Consider the following 19867-nt stretch of genomic DNA (forward strand, 5'->3'; position numbering starts at 1 on the left):
GTGAGTGAGCCCATGGTGATAGTGAGTGACCCCCATGGTGATAGTGAGTGACCCCATTGTGATAGTGAGTGAGTCCATGGTGATAGTGAGTCAGCCCATGGTGACAGTGAGTCAGCCCATGATGATAGTGAGTGAGCCCATGGTGATAGTGAGTCAGCCCATGGTGATAGTGAGTGACCGCATTGTGATAGTGAGTGAGCCCATGGTGATAGTGAGTGAGCCCATGGTGATAGTGAGTGACCCCCATGGTGATAGTGAGTGACCCCATTGTGATAGTGAGTGAGTCCATGGTGATAGTGAGTCAGCCCATGGTGACAGTGAGTCAGCCCATGATGATAGTGAGTGAGCCCATGGTGATAGTGAGTCAGGCCATTGTGATAGTGAGCCAGCCCATGATGATAGTGAGTGACCCCATGGTGATAGTGAGTCAGCCCATGGTGATAGTGAGTGACCGCATTGTGATAGTGAGTGAGCCCATGGTGATAGTGAGTCAGCCCATGGTGACAGTGAGTCAGCCCATGATGATAGTGAGTGAGCCCATGGTGATAGTGAGTCAGGCCATGGTGATAGTGAGTGAGCCCATGGTGATAGTGAGTCAGGCCATGGTGATAGTGAGTGAGCCCATGGTGATAGTGAGTCAGGCCATGGTGATAGTGAGTGAGCCCATGGTGATAGTGAGTCAGGCCATGGTGATAGTGAGTGAGCCCATGGTGATAGTGAGTCAGGCCATGGTGATAGTGAGTGAGCCCATTGTGATAGTGAGTGAGCCCATGGTGATAGTGAGTGAGCCCATGGTGATAGTGACTGACCCCATTGTGATAGTGAATAATCCCATGGTGATAGTGAGTGAGCCCATGGTGATAGTGAGTGAGCCCATGGTGATAGTGAGTGAGCCCATGGTGATAGTGACTGACTCCCATTGTGATAGTGACTGATTCTCATTGTGATAGTGAGTGAGCCCATGGTGATAGTGAGTGAGCCCATGGTGATAGTGACTGACCCCATTGTGATAGTGACTGACTCCCATTTTGATAGTGACTGACTGTCATTGTGATAGTGAGTCAGCCCATGGTGATAGTGAGTGAGCCCATGGTGATAGTGAGTCAGCCCATAGTGATAGTGAGTCAGCCCATGGTGATAGTGAGTGAGCCCATGGTGATAGTGAGTCAGGCCATGGTGATAGTGAGTGAGCCCATGGTGATAGTGAGTCAGGCCATGGTGATAGTGAGTGAGCCCATGGTGATAGTGAGTGAGCCCATTGTGATAGTGAGTGAGCCCATGGTGATAGTGAGTGAGCCCATGGTGATAGTGACTGACCCCATTGTGATAGTGAATAATCCCATGGTGATAGTGAGTGAGCCCATGGTGATAGTGAGTGAGCCCATGGTGATAGTGAGTGAGCCCATGGTGATAGTGACTGACTCCCATTGTGATAGTGACTGATTCTCATTGTGATAGTGAGTGACCCCATGGTGATAGTGAGTGAGCCCATGGTGATAGTGACTGACCCCATTGTGATAGTGACTGACTCCCATTTTGATAGTGACTGACTGTCATTGTGATAGTGAGTCAGCCCATGGTGATAGTGAGTGAGCCCATGGTGATAGTGAGTCAGCCCATAGTGATAGTGAGTCAGCCCATGGTGATAGTGAGTGAGCCCATGGTGATAGTGAGTGAGCCCATGGTGATAGTGAGTCAGCCCATGGTGATAGTGAGTGAGCCCATGGTGATAGTGAGTTAGCCCATGGTGATAGTGAGTGAGCCCATGGTGATAGTGAGTGAGCCCATTGTGATAGTGACTGACTCTCATTGTGATAGTGACTGACCCCATTGTGATAGTGAGTGAGCCCATGGTGATAGTGACTGACCCCATTGTGATAGTGAGTGAGCCCATAGTGATAGTGAGTTAGCCCATTGTGATAGTGAGTGAGCCCATGGTGATAGTGAGTGACCCCATGGTGATAGTGAGTGACCCCCATGGTGATAGTGAGTGAGCCCATTTTGATAGTGAGTCAGCCCATGGTGAAAGTGAGTGAGCCCATGGTGATAGTGAGTAATCCCATGGTGAAAGTGAGTGAGCCCATGGTGATAGTGAGTGAGCCCATGGTGATAGTGACTGACCCCATTGTGATAGTGAGTGAGCCCATGGTGATAGTGAGTGAGCCCATGGTGATAGTGAGTGAGCCCATGGTGATAGTGAGTGAGCCCATGGTGATAGTGAGTGAGCCCATGGTGATAGTGAGTGAGCCCATGGTGATAGTGAGTGAGCCCATGATGATAATGAGTGACCCCATGGTGATAGTGAGTGATCCCATGGTGATAGTGAGTCAGCCCATGGTGATAGTGAATGAGCCCATGGTGATAGTGAGTGAGCGCGTGGTGATAGTGAGTGAGCCCATGGTGATAGTGAGTGAGCCCATGGTGATAGTGAGTGAGCCCATGGTGATAGTGAGTGACCCCCATGGTGATAGTGAGTGACCCCATTGTGATAGTGAGTGAGTCCATGGTGATAGTGAGTCAGCCCATGGTGACAGTGAGTCAGCCCATGATGATAGTGAGTGAGCCCATGGTGATAGTGAGTCAGCCCATGGTGATAGTGAGTGACCGCATTGTGATAGTGAGTGAGCCCATGGTGATAGTGAGTGAGCCCATGGTGATAGTGAGTGACCCCCATGGTGATAGTGAGTGACCCCATTGTGATAGTGAGTGAGTCCATGGTGATAGTGAGTCAGCCCATGGTGACAGTGAGTCAGCCCATGATGATAGTGAGTGAGCCCATGGTGATAGTGAGTCAGGCCATTGTGATAGTGAGCCAGCCCATGATGATAGTGAGTGACCCCATGGTGATAGTGAGTCAGCCCATGGTGATAGTGAGTGACCGCATTGTGATAGTGAGTGAGCCCATGGTGATAGTGAGTCAGCCCATGGTGACAGTGAGTCAGCCCATGATGATAGTGAGTGAGCCCATGGTGATAGTGAGTCAGGCCATGGTGATAGTGAGTGAGCCCATGGTGATAGTGAGTCAGGCCATGGTGATAGTGAGTGAGCCCATGGTGATAGTGAGTCAGGCCATGGTGATAGTGAGTGAGCCCATGGTGATAGTGAGTCAGGCCATGGTGATAGTGAGTGAGCCCATGGTGATAGTGAGTCAGGCCATGGTGATAGTGAGTGAGCCCATTGTGATAGTGAGTGAGCCCATGGTGATAGTGAGTGAGCCCATGGTGATAGTGACTGACCCCATTGTGATAGTGAATAATCCCATGGTGATAGTGAGTGAGCCCATGGTGATAGTGAGTGAGCCCATGGTGATAGTGAGTGAGCCCATGGTGATAGTGACTGACTCCCATTGTGATAGTGACTGATTCTCATTGTGATAGTGAGTGAGCCCATGGTGATAGTGAGTGAGCCCATGGTGATAGTGACTGACCCCATTGTGATAGTGACTGACTCCCATTTTGATAGTGACTGACTGTCATTGTGATAGTGAGTCAGCCCATGGTGATAGTGAGTGAGCCCATGGTGATAGTGAGTCAGCCCATAGTGATAGTGAGTCAGCCCATGGTGATAGTGAGTGAGCCCATGGTGATAGTGAGTGAGCCCATGGTGATAGTGAGTCAGCCCATGGTGATAGTGAGTGAGCCCATGGTGATAGTGAGTTAGCCCATGGTGATAGTGAGTGAGCCCATGGTGATAGTGAGTGAGCCCATTGTGATAGTGACTGACTCTCATTGTGATAGTGACTGACCCCATTGTGATAGTGAGTGAGCCCATGGTGATAGTGACTGACCCCATTGTGATAGTGAGTGAGCCCATAGTGATAGTGAGTTAGCCCATTGTGATAGTGAGTGAGCCCATGGTGATAGTGAGTGACCCCATGGTGATAGTGAGTGACCCCCATGGTGATAGTGAGTGAGCCCATTGTGATAGTGAGTCAGCCCATGGTGATAGTGACTGACTGTCATTGTGATAGTGAGTCAGCCCATGGTGATAGTGAGTGAGCCCATGGTGATAGTGAGTGAGCCCATGGTGATAGTGAGTCAGCCCATAGTGATAGTGAGTCAGCCCATGGTGATAGTGAGTGAGCCCATGGTGATAGTGAGTGAGCCCATGGTGATAGTGAGTCAGCCCATGGTGATAGTGAGTGAGCCCATGGTGATAGTGAGTTAGCCCATGATGATAGTGAGTGAGCCCATGGTGATAGTGAGTGAGCCCATTGTGATAGTGACTGACTCTCATTGTGATAGTGACTGACCCCATTGTGATAGTGAGTGAGCCCATGGTGATAGTGACTGACCCCATTGTGATAGTGAGTGAGCCCATAGTGATAGTGAGTTAGCCCATTGTGATAGTGAGTGAGCCCATGGTGATAGTGAGTGAGCCCATGGTGATAGTGAGTGACCCCCATGGTGATAGTGAGTGAGCCCATTGTGATAGTGAGTCAGCCCATGGTGAAAGTGAGTGAGCCCATGGTGATAGTGAGTAATCCCATGGTGAAAGTGAGTGAGCCCATGGTGATAGTGAGTGAGCCCATGGTGATAGTGACTGACCCCATTGTGATAGTGAGTGAGCCCATGGTGATAGTGAGTGAGCCCATGGTGATAGTGAGTGAGCCCATGGTGATAGTGAGTGAGCCCATGGTGATAGTGAGTGAGCCCATGGTGATAGTGAGTGAGCCCATGGTGATAGTGAGTGAGCCCATGATGATAATGAGTGACCCCATGGTGATAGTGAGTGATCCCATGGTGATAGTGAGTCAGCCCATGGCGATAGTGAGTAAGCCCATGGTGATAGTGAGTGAGCGCGTGGTGATAGTGAGTGAGCCCATGGTGATAGTGAGTGAGCCCATGGTGATAGTGAGTGAGCCCATGGTGATAGTGAGTGACCCCCATGGTGATAGTGAGTGACCCCATTGTGATAGTGAGTGAGCCCATGGTGATAGTGAGTCAGCCCATGGTGACAGTGAGTCAGCCCATGATGATAGTGAGTGAGCCCATGGTGATAGTGAGTCAGCCCATGGTGATAGTGAGTGACCGCATTGTGATAGTGAGTGAGCCCATGGTGATAGTGAGTCAGCCCATGGTGACAGTGAGTCAGCCATGATGATAGTGAGTGAGCCCATGGTGATAGTGAGTCAGGCCATTGTGATAGTGAGCCAGCCCATGATGATAGTGAGTGACCCCATGGTGATAGTGAGTGAGCCCATGGTGATAGTGAGTCAGGCCATGGTGATAGTGAGTGAGCCCATGGTGATAGTGAGTCAGGCCATGGTGATAGTGAGTGAGCCCATGGTGATAGTGAGTCAGGCCATGGTGATAGTGAGTGAGCCCATGGTGATAGTGAGTCAGGCCATGGTGATAGTGAGTGAGCCCATGGTGATAGTGAGTCAGGCCATGGTGATAGTGAGTGAGCCCATGGTGATAGTGAGTGAGCCCATGGTGATAGTGAGTGAGCCCATGGTGATAGTGAGTCAGGCCATGGTGATAGTGAGTCAGGCCATGGTGATAGTGAGTGACCCCATTGTGATAGTGAGTGAGCCCATGGTGATAGTGAGTCAGCCCATGGTGACAGTGAGTCAGCCCATGATGATAGTGAGTGAGCCCATGGTGATAGTGAGTCAGCCCATGGTGATAGTGAGTGACCGCATTGTGATAGTGAGTGAGCCCATGGTGATAGTGAGTCAGCCCATGGTGACAGTGAGTCAGCCATGATGATAGTGAGTGAGCCCATGGTGATAGTGAGTCAGGCCATTGTGATAGTGAGCCAGCCCATGATGATAGTGAGTGACCCCATGGTGATAGTGAGTGAGCCCATGGTGATAGTGAGTCAGGCCATGGTGATAGTGAGTGAGCCCATGGTGATAGTGAGTCAGGCCATGGTGATAGTGAGTGAGCCCATGGTGATAGTGAGTCAGGCCATGGTGATAGTGAGTGAGCCCATGGTGATAGTGAGTCAGGCCATGGTGATAGTGAGTGAGCCCATGGTGATAGTGAGTCAGGCCATGGTGATAGTGAGTGAGCCCATGGTGATAGTGAGTGAGCCCATGGTGATAGTGAGTGAGCCCATGGTGATAGTGAGTCAGGCCATGGTGATAGTGAGTCAGGCCATGGTGATAGTGAGTGAGCCCATGGTGATAGTGAGTGACCCCATGGTGATAGTGACTGAGCTCTACCCCAGCTGGACAGAGAGCTGAATGTTTGCACGGTTAGTGTTACCTGGCAGAATGAAACGTGCACCCCAGGAATATTTCAGCTTCAATGTCCCTCAGTCTGGAATGTGAAGAGGTGCAGACCAGCTCCCTGTCCACACTGCAAACACCCTTCAGCTTTCTTCTGAAATCAAAGCACTGGCGGTAAAATAGTGATGTCTTTGCAGAATGCACTTTCGCAGCAGATTAGCAAACCTTGCATAAAACCTGGCGTGGGAATGTGCTCTTTGCTCTGAGTATTTGGGGGGCACAGCCCAGGGTGTGTCCTGGGCAGGGTGAGGATTCCAATCAGCTAGCTGTCAATCTGAGAGGCTCAGGGCTACCTCTGTTGGCTCTGTCCCAGCCAATGTGTGAGCAGGTGAGGGGCAGATACACAGTCGAAGGGCTTTATAAGGCGGAGCAGGCTCTGACTCCCGCACTTTCCGGCAAGTTTGGAAGCAGTTACCTTGTTAGCAGCATTTTCAGGGACCCAGCCATGTCGTTCGGACAGAGCAGCTTCAGCCGAAAGAGCTATTCCGTACAAGGGGGCAATGTGAGCCGCATGTCCTCCTTGGGTTCGAGCTCGGGGCGGGCGTCGGGGGCCAGAATCTCAATGGGTGGCAGCAGATCCCTCGGGATGGGCGGCTCCTACGGGGGGAGCAGCTCCTTCGGGCTGGGCAGCTCCCTCGGGGGGGGCAGCTCCATCTCCACTTCCTCGGTGGGAGGTGCGAATGAGAAGGTGGCCATGCAGAATCTGAATGACCGCCTGGCCCATTACCTGGAGCAGGTACGCAGCTTGGAAACCTCCAACAGCAAAATGGAGCTGGAGATCCGCCAGTATTATGAGAAAGCAGGTCCTGCCACCCGGGACTGGAGTGCCTACTGGGCAACTATCAACGGACTCCGTGGACAGGTAAGGAAGGAGGGGTTGCTGCACCTTCACCTGCACTAACTAATAATAATGATCATCTTTTATTGTCACAAGTAGGAAGTTACTGTGGAAAAAACCCTAGCTGCCACATTCTGGCGTCTGTTCAGGTAAGCTGGTATGGGAATTGAACCTGTGCTGCTGGTCTTGTTCTGCATTACAAACCAGCTGTCTAGCCCACTGAGCTAGACCAGTGTAGCTAACTGCTACAATAACTTCTAGACAGATAGCTGAATTCAACCGCCCACACGAGCTTTATGAAGCAAAGCCACAAGGAGATATTAAACCACAGTTAGAGGACAGTGTGCAACGGTCTCCACTCTATAGGAAGGAAGTGTTGCACTGCAGAGGAGATTCACCAGGATGTGGTCTGGGATGGGGCGCCTCCGCTATTAGAGTCTGGTTAGGCTGGGGTTGTTCTCCTTGCAGCAGAGAAGGCTGAGGGGGGGGGGGGGGGGGGTCCTGTTTGAGGTGTACAGAATTATGAGCGACAGAGATAGGAAATAACTTTTCCCCTTCAAGCAAGTTAAAGTCCCCATAGTCCCAGATGACCATAGGCTGCCTTCTCCTGTGAGGGGAAAAAGCTGACTGGTGGTGATTTAACCTGAGGATCATCACACCTCAGGCAAGGGGCAATTGAACCCGTGCTGCTGGCCTTGCTCTGCATCACATCTCAGCTGTCCAGCCGACTGAGCTAAACCTCAGTGGAGGGGTCAATAACCAGGACATAGATTTAAGGTAATGGGCAGGAGGTTGTAGGGCACGTGAGGGGAAACCTTTTCAGCCAGAGGGTGGTGGGAATCTGGAACTCGCTGCCTGAGAGGGTGGTGGAGGCAGGAACCCTCGCAACATTTAAGAAGTATTTACGCCACATGTTTTTCGAGGCAGGTGCTGGAAAATAGGATTGGAATGGATAGGTGCTTGATGATCAGTGTGGATACATTGGGCTGAAGGACCCCTTTGTGTGCTGTAAAACTCAATGACTCTAAGGTTTGATCAAAGAACTATGTTTTAAAGAGTATGCTCCACGATGAAAGTGAGGCAGAGAATCGCAGAGCTTGGAGCTCAGGTAACTGATGGGATGATCATGTTGAGAAATTTAAATTGAGGTGCCTCAAGAGACCTGAATGGGCAATGTGGGTGGGTGGGGGGGGGGGGGGGGGGGGGGGCAGATAAATATATAATAGTCAGCAATTGTGGAAACACAAACCACTCGAGGTTTAGTCGATATATGCAATTTTTTGAATTTGGGTGGATATTCTGGGCTTGATGTCTGAAGACTGGTAGTGAAGGAGACGCAGCAACACTGGTGGGGGAACCAGGCAGGGATAGCGAGGCAACGCTGCACCAACAGCAGCTGGCCAGGGATGGGGTTCGGAGGGGTGGCAGACCGGGTGTTGGGGTGGGGGCAGAGGACAGCTGACCAGTGCAGGAGATGCAAATGGAATATGGAGCCCGCAGTGTTACAGAACTGGACATCCTAACCCTGACTGAAAGCAGTGAATGAACTAGAAATGCTGTTGCTTCTCATTAACTCCCAAGAAACTGTATAATTTATTATTAATCTCCTATTTTCACAGATTAATGATTTCATCCTTGATAACTCCAGACTTATGCTGCAGATTGATAACTCCAAACTTGCTGCTGAAGATTTCAGATCAAAGTGAGTAACTTTTTCAAGTGTTTTCTGAACTGAGAACTTTATTCTCTGACTGGCCTATCCTGCCGCTTTATCTTCCTCATCACCCATTTTCATTTTTTACCTACACCTCCGCCACCCTGATCTATTGCTGCCGAATGGACCCGATCCAAAAAATAATCTTCAGATTTTGGTCATTTAAAGAATGACTTAAATTGCCTCTTGTTATTTCGCTCTGGTGAAGAGCTTTCGATTCTCTCTCAGGAGGACTATAACCACAATAGAAATCATGTGTTAATCACGTATAAATACACTTATTAATGTGTATATCATCCAGAAAGTCCAGGGGATTAAGATGCACAATGATCTGAAAATACTGGTCAGTTTGCCACAGAAATAAGTTTTCATGCTAAACCTCCCTGTTCATTTTTAAGACCTTGTCAGATTTATACATCAATCATGCATTAAGTTCATGACAAGAAGTGAAATCTCATAATTACTAGTTTGGTTAAAGGACACTTAATGTGATTATTGGTAGGGATTGACAATCAACCTCTCTAGCCCAGAGAAAGAATAAATGTTCAATGGAGGCATAACAAAGGGTTGGCAGCCATTCTAGTGACTCGTGGAGATTTTTTGAATAATTGAGGCACGGGGTGGTTTCCGTTGGCAAGACAGTAGAAGTGAAAAGAAAAAAGGTATTGTTTATATTCTCACCTGAGGGCACACTGATGAGATCTGGTCATGTTGATTCTGCCAAACAGCTGAAACCTAGATGAGTGACACATGCATTACAGAATGGCTGCATTATGGAGGAGCCAGTTTGGTACATGTTAGTTCATTCAGCTCTGTAATGTGTCAGGGAAAGACTAGATGCTCCATGCTCTGGATGCCTGGAGTATCCTGACCAGACGCGAATAGCAAGACAATTTGAGTATAGGAATAGGGATGTTTTACTGCGATTTGAGTTGGGCATTAGTGAGTTCTGGAGTATTGTGTGTAGTTTTGGTGTCCCTATCTGAGGAAGGATGTTCTTGCTGTGGAGGGAGTGCAGCGAAGGTTTACCAGGCTGATTCCTGGGATGGCCGGACTGTCATATGAGGAGAGACTAGATTGGTTAGGATTATAGTCATTGGAGTTTAGAAGACTGAGGGGATCTCATCGAAACCTATAAAATTCTAAAACAGGATTAGACAGGGTAGATTCAGAAAGAATGTTCCCGATGGTGGGGGAGTCCAGAACTAGGGGTCATAGTTTGAGGATAAGGACCTTTTAGGACTGAGGTGAGGAGAAATTTCTAACCCAGAGAGTGGTGAATCTGTGGAATTCACCACCACAGAAAGTTGTTGAGGCCAAAACGTTGTGTAATTTCAAGAAGGAATTAGATACAGCTCTTGGAGCTAAAGGGATCAAAGGATATGGGGGGAAGGCAGAATCAGGGTATTGAACTTGATGAGCAGCATGATCATAATAAATGGCAGAGCAGGCTCGAGGGGCCGAATGGCCTCCTTCTGCTTCTGTTTACTATGTACGTTTCCATGTAAGTAATCACGGGAGAGACAGAAGTACCTGGGAAAGGACAAATCTGGAATATCCCCCTCCCCCACCGCAACCTCTTGAGTCATTCAAAGAACATAATTTAAATCATAAATCTCACTGTAAAATGCAAGAGAATGCCTCATAACTTCAGCAGTAGATAACAAGTAATAAGAAAGATTTTCCCCTTTTTCTGTCTCTATAGATTTGAAGCTGAATTGGGAATTAGAATGTCTGTGGATGCAGATATTCATGGACTGCGTACAATGTTGGATGATATGACATTGAAGAAGAGTCAGCTGGAAATGGAGATTGAGTCTCTCAAGGAGGAATTAATCTACATCAGGAAGAACCATGAAGAGGTAAGGAACTTTCATTTTGGTAAATTATTACGACCCAGTGCAGTGTTCCTTTGAGACTGGGATTATACATTAACTGAATGTTTTCTTTGTAGACCCTGAGGGGACTGCGTGGTCAGATATCTGGTAATGTCAATGTAGAGGTCACAACTGAACCGACCCTAGATTTAGTCAAGTTGCTGAATGAGATGCGGGAAGAATATGACCAAGGAGTGAAGAAGAACAAAGCTGAACTTGAAAATTGGTATTCACAGCAGGTAAGTGGGAAATCTGGGGGATGATTAAATTATTCCAGTGTGACAACTCAACTAACACATTCAGTGCCAGGCATCAACTATTAGCATTCTCACCTCTGACTCAGATGGTTGTGAGTTCAAGTCCTGCTCCAGAGACTGAAGCCCGTCACCCAGCTGAGCAGCAGTGTAGTTCTGCGACTATCTAGAATGCTCTTTCAGAGAAGCAGTGGTACTCGATGGGATAAATGATCTCCTCCTGCACTGAAAAGACTTTGTGATACCCGGGGCGGGGGGGAAACGGACTTTTATTTTTTAATGTAAAATTGCAGACCTGTCCACCTCAAAACCTGCCACAGAAAGTCTGCCCTTTGAGCCTGATCATGATTGATTCTCTGTCGCAACACTAGACCCCTGCACTCGCCCCATTGCCTTTGACACCAATCGAGTCTAGCAATCAATCTATTTCCTCATTTATATTCAGCCTTCTCTTTTAGATAATTCCAGAGGTTCACCACCCTCTTGAGCGGAGATCTTTTTACTAATCACTGTCCTAAATGGCCTGTCCCATATCCTGAGACTGTAGCCCCTGGTTCTGGACTCAGCAAATTTGGAAATATTATATTTGGTTCTCTCATCCAAATCATTGATGTATTGTGTATATTTGGGGCCTAAGCATTGATCCCTACGGCTCCCCTCCTTTAGCACCTGCCACTTCGAAAAATAACCATTTATTCCTACTCTATACGAGCCAAGCCACCACAGTCCCAGTCCCAGATAACCATCGGCTGCTTTCCCCTGTGGTGGGGGAGCTGACTGGTGGTGATTTAACCCGACGGTCACCACACCTCAGGCGAGGCGCAAGGTTGAGAAGGCTTCAGGTGTAAGCTCAGTTGGTTCAGGAATGTAAATATTTCATATACATCTTGGGATAAGATGACATTTGGGGGCCTGATTTCAAAATGCTCTAAACCAAATTGGCACAGATTTTTGACCCATAAATAGAATTATTTTAGTGTTAACCCTTGACTGTTCAAACAGCAGACAGATAATATAGAGTTAGTGGTTTTGATTAAAACAGCCCATTGTTGGTTAATGACTTGTTTTAATTGTTTATTTCAGGTTGTGACTGTAAAGAACGAGTATGCTGTCAATACTGATGTGATTAAGACTGAAACCTCACAGCTCACCCAATTGAGACACACTTACCAGGGACTAGAAATGGAATACCAGGGCCTGCTGAGTATGGTTAGTAGTGCTCAGGAGGGTATTGTTACTGGGTTATTGCAAGTGTGGATCTGACGAATCACTGTTTGTGTGCAGATTTCATCTCTGGAAGCGAACCTTGGGGACGTTGAGAATAGTTACTGCATGAAGCGGGACAAAATTCAGATTAACATCAACAGATTGGAGGCAGAGATGATGGAGTTACGGCTGAAACTAGATCAAAATGTCAAAAGCTACGCTATGCTGCTGGATAGTAAAAATCAGCTGGAGATGGAAATTGAGACATATCGCCGCCTGATGAATACATCTGGGTAAGACAGTAACCAGAGCAAACGCAGCTCCCTACAGCTTCATCCCTCAAACTAACTAAACATGTTAGACAGGGCATTGGCTTCTGAATTCATATTATTTGCTTTGGGTGACTTTATTACTTTGGGTGATTTTGATGAATGTTGTGCTCTTAATAAGGGATGTTAATGTGAAATTTGGTAGTGTTTGCTTTACAAACCAGTGCCAGAATCAATCCTTGCTACTTGGGTATTACGCAAAGTAGATATTAAAGTAACTGCCTTCCTATCCTGTGCTGGAGATCCTCAGGCACCCACCTGTCTGCAGGTAGGGATATATTTGAATTCTCTGCACAAACACCATGGCCGGGATTCTCTGGTCAAACCCATCGACCACTCGGCCCATTGGGGACCGGAGAATCCCTGGAGGGGACACGACAATCACGCCTTGTCGCCCCGATGCCGGCTTCCCCATTCTCCTGTGCCGATTCACCCCCCCCCGGCGATTCTCCGAGCCCCAATGGGCCGAGTGGCCGACGGGTTTGGTCGAATCCTGCCGGCGAGGGTCACTCAGGTCCCCGGGACCTGGAAGGGGAGTCTGTGGGGGCCGTCCGGGGGAGGGGAGGAATAAGATCCAGGGGCGGGGCTCCACGGTGGCCTGGCCCACGATCGGTGGGAGGGGGCTGGTTCCGTGGGGCCTATTTTACTCCGTGCCGGGCCCCTGTAGGGCTCCACCATATTGCTCGGGGGCCAGTGTGGAGAAGGCAATCTCTGTGCATGTGCGGGAAGACGCCGGCCGTTCCGCGCATGCGCGGAATCATGCCGGCCGTTCTGCGCATGCGCGGAATCATGCCGGCCGTTCTGCGCATGTGCGGGAATACACCGGCCGTTCCGCGCATGCACAGGCCATTCCGCGCCAGCTGGAGTTGCGGGGACCACTCCTGCGCCAACCTAGCCCCCTAAGAAGAGGAGCATTCCCCATTATCGGGGATCGTTGACGTTGGAGTGGTTGGTGCCACTTTTCACGCTGGCATGGCCACATAGCCCCATTATTGGAGAATCCTGCCCAGAATCCTCAGCTCATTATTGAGGCTGAAGCCCACTATTCATTTCCAGAGTTTGAAAAACACTCCATTCCAATTGTCAACTGGCAGGCTTGGACACTGGTACCTGGAGGGGCATTAATCCTGCAACAGAACGGGTACACGTCCAAATGACCTGAATGAGATACTCGCTATAAAATACTTTGGGACATTCCCAAGGTTATGAAAGGTGCTATACAAATACACCCCTACCCAGCTCTTGTAATATTCCTACTGCGGCGTTTCGGATATTCATTGCCTTTTTCTTTACTTTACCAGCCAAGCATTATCCGGAATGTCTACAATCAGTTCAGGCAAGACTGTTTTGATCAAAACGGAAAAACGTGGTGAGTTAGATATAACTTTCAAACCTGCATCAAAGTGACTGCAGCGTAAGCTTGACCAGAAATGTATATTTAGACCTCGTAGATAAGTTTGTTTCCCTGGTCGAAGTATCTGGAACAATGGGTCCCATTCTCAGGACAAAGGTTTGCCCTTTTAGGAGTGAGAAATTCTTCACTCAAAAGCTGGTGAATCTTTGAATTCTCTAGCCATCAGGAGACTAATGGACTTGAGAGGACTTGCCTAATATCTGGATCGGGCACCAAAGTGGAGTTGAGATCAAAGATCAGAGGGCTGGTTTAGCACAGTGGCCTAAACAGCTGGCTTGTAATGCAGAACAAGGCCAGCAGCCCAGGCTCAATTCCCATACAGGCCTCCCTGAATAGGTGCTGGAATGTGGCAACTAGGGGCTTTTCACAGTGACTTCATTGGAAGCATACTTGTGACAATATTATTAATATTAATGGAATGGGTTTAAGAGGCTGCCCAATTCCTCTTAGCCACATACTGAATGACAGGAGTTCCTAACCTCTTATTCCGTAACTTCACTGGTGTGGTATTGGGTCATAGAGGTTTACAACTTGTCCATGCAGCCCAATTTGTACCACTAAGCTAGTCCCAATTGTCTGCATTTGGCCCCTATCCCTTTATACCCAGCTTACCATTATAACCGTTCAAATGATTTTTTTTAAAGACAAAATTGTATCCGTCTCTACTACTGCATCTGGCAGCCCGTTCCAGACACTCACCACCCTCTGTGTGAAAATATTGTCCCCCTAGACCCTTTTGTATCTCTCCCCTCTCGCCTTAAACCTCTGCCCTCTCATTTTAGACTCCACTACCTTTGGGAAAAGATGTTGACTAATTACCTTATCTATAACTCATTATGTTAGGTGGATTGGCCATGATAAATTGCCCTTAGTGTCTAAAATTGCCCTTAGTGTTGGGTGGGGTTACTGTGTTATGGGGAAAGGGTGGAGGTGTTAACCTTGGGTAGCGTTCTCTTTCCAGGAGCCGGTGCAGACTCGATGGGCTGAATGGCCTCCTTCTGCACTGTAAATTCTATGTATGTTATAGACCTCTATAAGATCACCCCTAAGCCTCCTACACTCCAGGGACAAAAATTCCCAGTCTATCCAGACTCTGCTTATAATTCAAACCATCAAGTCCCAGTAGCATCCTAGCACATCTTTTCAGCATTCTTTCTAGTTTAATAATATCCTTCTATATAATAGGGTGACCAGAACTGAACACAGTATTCCAAGTGTGGCCTTACTAATGTCTTGTACAACTTCAAGAAGACGTCCCAACTTCTGTATGTTCTGACCAATGAAACCCAGCATGCTGAATGCCTTCTTCACCACTCTGTCCACCTGCCACTCCACCTTCAAGCAGCTATGAACCTGTATTCTGAGATCTTTGTTCTCTAACTCTCCCCAACTCCCACCATTAACTGAGTAGGTCCTGCCCCCATTCGATCTACCAAAATGCATCACCTCACATTTCTCCAAATTAAACTCCATCTGCCATTCATCGGCCCACTGGCCCAATTGGTCAAGATCCTGTTGCAATCCTAGATAACCTTCTTCACTGTCCACTATGCCACCAATCTTGGTGTCATCTGCAAACTTACTAACCATGTCTCCTAAATTCTCATCCAAATTATTAATATAAATAACAAATAACAGTGGACCCAGCACTGATCCCTGAGTCACACCGCTGGTCACATACTCCAGTTTGAAAAACATCCCTCTACAACCAACATTGTCTTCTGTTGTCAAGCCAATTTTATATTCAATTGGCTACTTTACCTTGGATACCGTGAGGTTTAACCTTATGCAACAACTTACCATGTAGTACCTTGTCAAAGGCCTTGCTAAAGTCCATGTACACGATGTAAATTGCATTGCCCTCATCTACCTTCTTGTTTAACCCTTCAAAACATTACATCAAATTCGTGAGACATGATTTTCCACTCACAAAGCCGTGCTGACTGTTCCTAATCAGTCCTTGCCTCTCTAAATGCCTGTAGATCCTGAATCCCAGAATGCCTTCTAACCACTTACCCACCACAGATGTTAGGCTCACGGGCCTGTGGTTCCCAGGCTTATCCCTGCAGCCCTTCTTAAACAAAGGCACAATATTTGCTACACTCCAATCTTCAGGCACCTCACCTTTGGTTGTCGATGATTCAAATATCCCAGCTAGGGGACCCGCAATTTCCTCCCTAGCTTCCCACAACGTCCTGGGATACATTTCATCATGTCCAGGGGATTTATCTACCTTGATACACTTTAAGACTTCCAGAACCTCCTCTGTACGCTCCCCAAGACATCCCTATTTATTTCCAAAAGTTCCCTAACATCCATGCCTTTTACAACAGTACATACCAATGAGAAATATTAATTTAGGATCTCACCCATCTCTTTTGGATCCGCACATTGATGACCTTGTAGATCATTAATAGGCCCCACACACTGCCTATTTACTCTTTTGCCCTTTATGTATTTGTAGAAGCTCTTTGGATTCTCCTTTGCCTTATCTGCCAAACCAATCTCGCATCCCCTTTTTGCCCTCCTGATTTCTCTCTTGATTCTACTCCAACAACCTCTATCCCCTCTCTGTACTGCCGTGATATTCTCCCTAATCAAAAATGCAACTCCCCTTCCTCTATGACCTCCTGCCAGATCTTTCCTATAGCATCTGTGCCCTGGGACATTGAGCTGCCAGTCTTGCCCCTCCCTTAACCATGTTTCAGTAATAGCTATAATATCACAAGTCCCATGTGCCTATCAATTGCTCTGAGTTCATCTGCCTAGCCAATCAGGCCTCTTGCATTGAAATAAATGCAGTTTAATTTAGACTTCCCTTGTTCTCTGCCCTGCTTTCTCAGACCATCTGTCCGGTCATGATTTGTGCACTCTCCCTGTGTTTTATTTTTCTTAACCTTACTGGACCCATTCAATGAGTTATTCCCAGTCTCTGTGCTCTGTACTGTGGCCCTTTTTGATTTTTGACTTTGGTTTCTCTGCCTTTCACCTTTCCTCTTCCTGCCTTTTGTTTCTGTCTCCACTTTACTTCTCTTCGGCTTCCTGTGTCGGTTTCCATCCCCCTGCCACATTAGTTTAAACCCTCCCCAACAGCACTAGCAAATACCCCCGAGGACATTGGTTCCAGACCTGCCCAGGTGCAGACCGTCCGGTTTGTACTGGTCCCACCTCCCCCAGAACCGGTTCCAATGTAACAGGAATTTCAATCTCTCCCTCTTGCATCATCTCTCAAGCCACGTATTGATCTTATCTATCGTGGCATTCCATCTCTGACTAGCACAGTCATGCACAGCGGGAAAGTCTGATGCCAGTGGACGAACAATTGGGCTGCTCAACAGTCCACTTCGTTCCCTCAATGTGTAGAGAAACAAAAACCTGGCAGGGTCCCCACTCCTGATTGATATCCAGTGAAGCCTGTATCCATTCAGGAAATAATTCTCCCAATGCCTCATGATTGATTAGCCAAATAGCCCCGATCGTCTGAACTCGCATATGAGCGATGGTCATTCTGCGTATGGAGGGGTAGCCAGATGCTCTGATTTGTTTAAGCATGGAGGGGGGGGGGGGGGAGGGGGGGGGGGGGAAATCAAAGTATAGAGCTCGGGAGAATGGGCTGGATCATAGAATTTACAGTGCAGAAGGAGGCCATTTGGCCCATCGAGTCTGCACCGGCCCTTACAAAGAGCACCCTAGTCAAGCCCACGCATCTACCCTATCCCCTTAACCCAGTAACCCCCACCCATCATTTCTGGACACTACGGGCAATTTAGCATGGCGAATCCACCTAACCCGCACATCTTTGGACTGTGGGAGGAAACCGGAGCACCCGGAGGAAACCCACGTATTGGGACGGGCACGGGGAGAACGTGCAGACTCCGCACAGACAGTGACCCAGCCAGGAATCGAACCTGGAACCCTGGAGCTGTTAAGCAACCGTGCTAACCACTCTGCTGCCATGCTGCCCGTGGTGAATTGTCCTCGTTCTGGGATCCTGCCCAGGAAAAGAACAACATATTGTCACTTTGTATTATGCCACGTAAAATACATAAAGGCCACACAATATAAAGCAGTGGATACGATGCAAGGATTGAGATGTTGGGGAACCAATAGAAGGTGACGGGGGTGGGGGGGGGGGGTGCAGGGCCCAGCAAGGATGGAGATATCTGCTGGCCAATGAGTGCCTTATTGGATGACCAATGAGCGGTGGAGGTGGACAATGGAGGTGCAGCTCTGAAGATGAGTATGATATATGACCAATGCAGGTGGGGGAAGATAGGAGGCCATGTGATAATCTCCAGGACTCTGTCCCATCAGAGTTGCAAATCCAGATGTGGTCAGAAGTGTGATATCATGAATTTGACTTTACCATTTACTGATTAATGAATGCATCAATTAGTCTCCAACTAAGCCACTGATTATTGATTTCTTCTCTTAAAGAACCTGTCGTAACGAAGGTAGTGAAGACTGTGGTGGAAGAAACAATTAATGGGGAAGTAGTGAAATCCTATTCGCAGAATATCATCCAATAATCAGATTTTAATCACTTTGGAAAAAGCAGAGAAAAGACCAAAGTAAAAGTTATCCAACATAAGAAGAGATAACTAATAAACACAACTCTGAATGATTTTCCTTTTACTGTATTTCTGAGGATTTAATAAAGTTTTGTGGGACCAGCTATTCTGAATGTTTTGTGTTTTCAGTTCCTCTTAGCAGACACAGGTCTACCTCATAACATTGTCACAAACTCTCACCAGCTCCAATCACCACACGCCAACAACCAGGGACCATGAAACATGGGGTTAGAAAATAGGAAATAGTCCTTCTGTTGCAAATGAAAGGAGAGTCTGCACGAATAACATTCAACAGCAACGTGCATTTATGTAGTACTTTGAGGTGGCACAATGGTTGGCACTGCTGCCTCATGTGGCCTAGGACCCAGGTTCGATCCTGGCCCCGGGTCAGTGTCCGTGTGGAGTTTGCACATTCTCCCCGTGTCTGCGTGGGTCTCACCCCCACAGCCAAAAGATGTGCAGCGTAGGTGGATTGGCCACGCTAAATTGCCCCTTAATTGGAAATTAAACCAAAAAAAATTATAGAGTACTTTGTAATCTCAAAGATCTCCCCAGGAGCATTAAACAACATTTGACACTGAGCCATATCAGGAGACATGAGGGTGGGTAACTCTGTAAAGAGATTACTTTTAAGGAGTGTCTTGGAGGAGGAAAGAGAAGTAGAGGCAGGATATTTAGGGTGGGGGGAGAAATTCAAGAGCATCGAACCTGTGCAGCTGAAACCATGGCTACCAATAGCGGGGTCATTAAAATTGGGGGATAGACAAGCAGCCAGAATATGAAGAGTGCAGAGACCTTGAGGGTTATCGGGCTGAAGGAAGTCACAGAGTTAGGGACGTGATTTGGAATTTCAAAGTCAAGGTATTGCTAATTTAGGAGCCAGCATTGGTCAGTGAGTGCAAAGGCGATGGGTGAATGGGATGGGTGTGAGTTAGGAGAGGGGAGGCAGAGTTTTGGATAACCCAAAGTTTAAAGAGGGTATAATGTCAGAAGCTGGACAGGGAGAGCGTTGAGGCTGTGAGGAGCAGAGGGAGCAGAAACAGGAGAGGATTTCAGCAGCACAAGTGCAGAGACAGGGCCACAGTCGGGCAATGTTACAGATGGAAATAGGTGGTCTGAGTGATGACACAGGCAGGTAGGCGGCTGCTAACTCCTCGAGATCAATGAGGGATGGAGGGAGTCAAGAAGTGGAGTTAAGGCCACAATCAAATCAGTTGTGATCTATAATATGGCGGAGCGGGCTCGATGCAGATCACCTGTAAGATTGGTGTTGGATTTTAATCCTCAGGTCCTCCAATATTGAGGCAACGTGTTTCTGGGGTAACACATTGAGGAGGATTTGACTCAATACTATCAGAACTGGAGGGAAATCCATTCACAACTACGTGGGGCTGTGTGCCTCATAACACAGAGGCAGCTGTGAGGAGGG

The 19867-nt window shown here is 47.9% G+C and overlaps 1 protein-coding gene across 1 annotated transcript; it reads left to right on the forward strand.

Annotated features, from left to right (window-relative positions):
* Positions 1-6612: 6612 nt before the first annotated feature.
* On the forward strand, positions 6613-18544 carry LOC119954220 (keratin, type I cytoskeletal 47 kDa-like). The gene is made up of 8 exons (XM_038779258.1): positions 6613-7097; positions 8693-8775; positions 10493-10649; positions 10742-10903; positions 12002-12127; positions 12203-12417; positions 13755-13822; positions 18305-18544. Exons 1-8 carry the CDS (start codon positions 6681-6683, stop codon positions 18394-18396), a joined length of 1320 nt encoding a protein of 439 aa, XP_038635186.1. The 5' UTR covers positions 6613-6680; the 3' UTR covers positions 18397-18544.
* The last annotated feature ends 1323 nt before the right edge of the window (positions 18545-19867 follow it).

The sequence above is a fragment of the Scyliorhinus canicula genome, chromosome 19, assembly GCF_902713615.1.
Source record: "Scyliorhinus canicula chromosome 19, sScyCan1.1, whole genome shotgun sequence".
Lineage (NCBI taxonomy): Eukaryota > Metazoa > Chordata > Chondrichthyes > Carcharhiniformes > Scyliorhinidae > Scyliorhinus > Scyliorhinus canicula.

Excerpts from the sequence above, each read along its gene's own strand:
- LOC119954220 (XM_038779258.1), top strand. The coding sequence starts at position 6,681 with ATGTCGTTCGGACAGAGCAGCTTCAGCCGAAAGAGCTATTCCGTACAA. Across the intron at positions 8,776-10,492 it reads GCTGAAGATTTCAGATCAAA|ATTTGAAGCTGAATTGGGAA; the intron begins GTGAGTAACTTT and ends CTGTCTCTATAG. Across the intron at positions 10,904-12,001 it reads AAAATTGGTATTCACAGCAG|GTTGTGACTGTAAAGAACGA; the intron begins GTAAGTGGGAAA and ends TGTTTATTTCAG.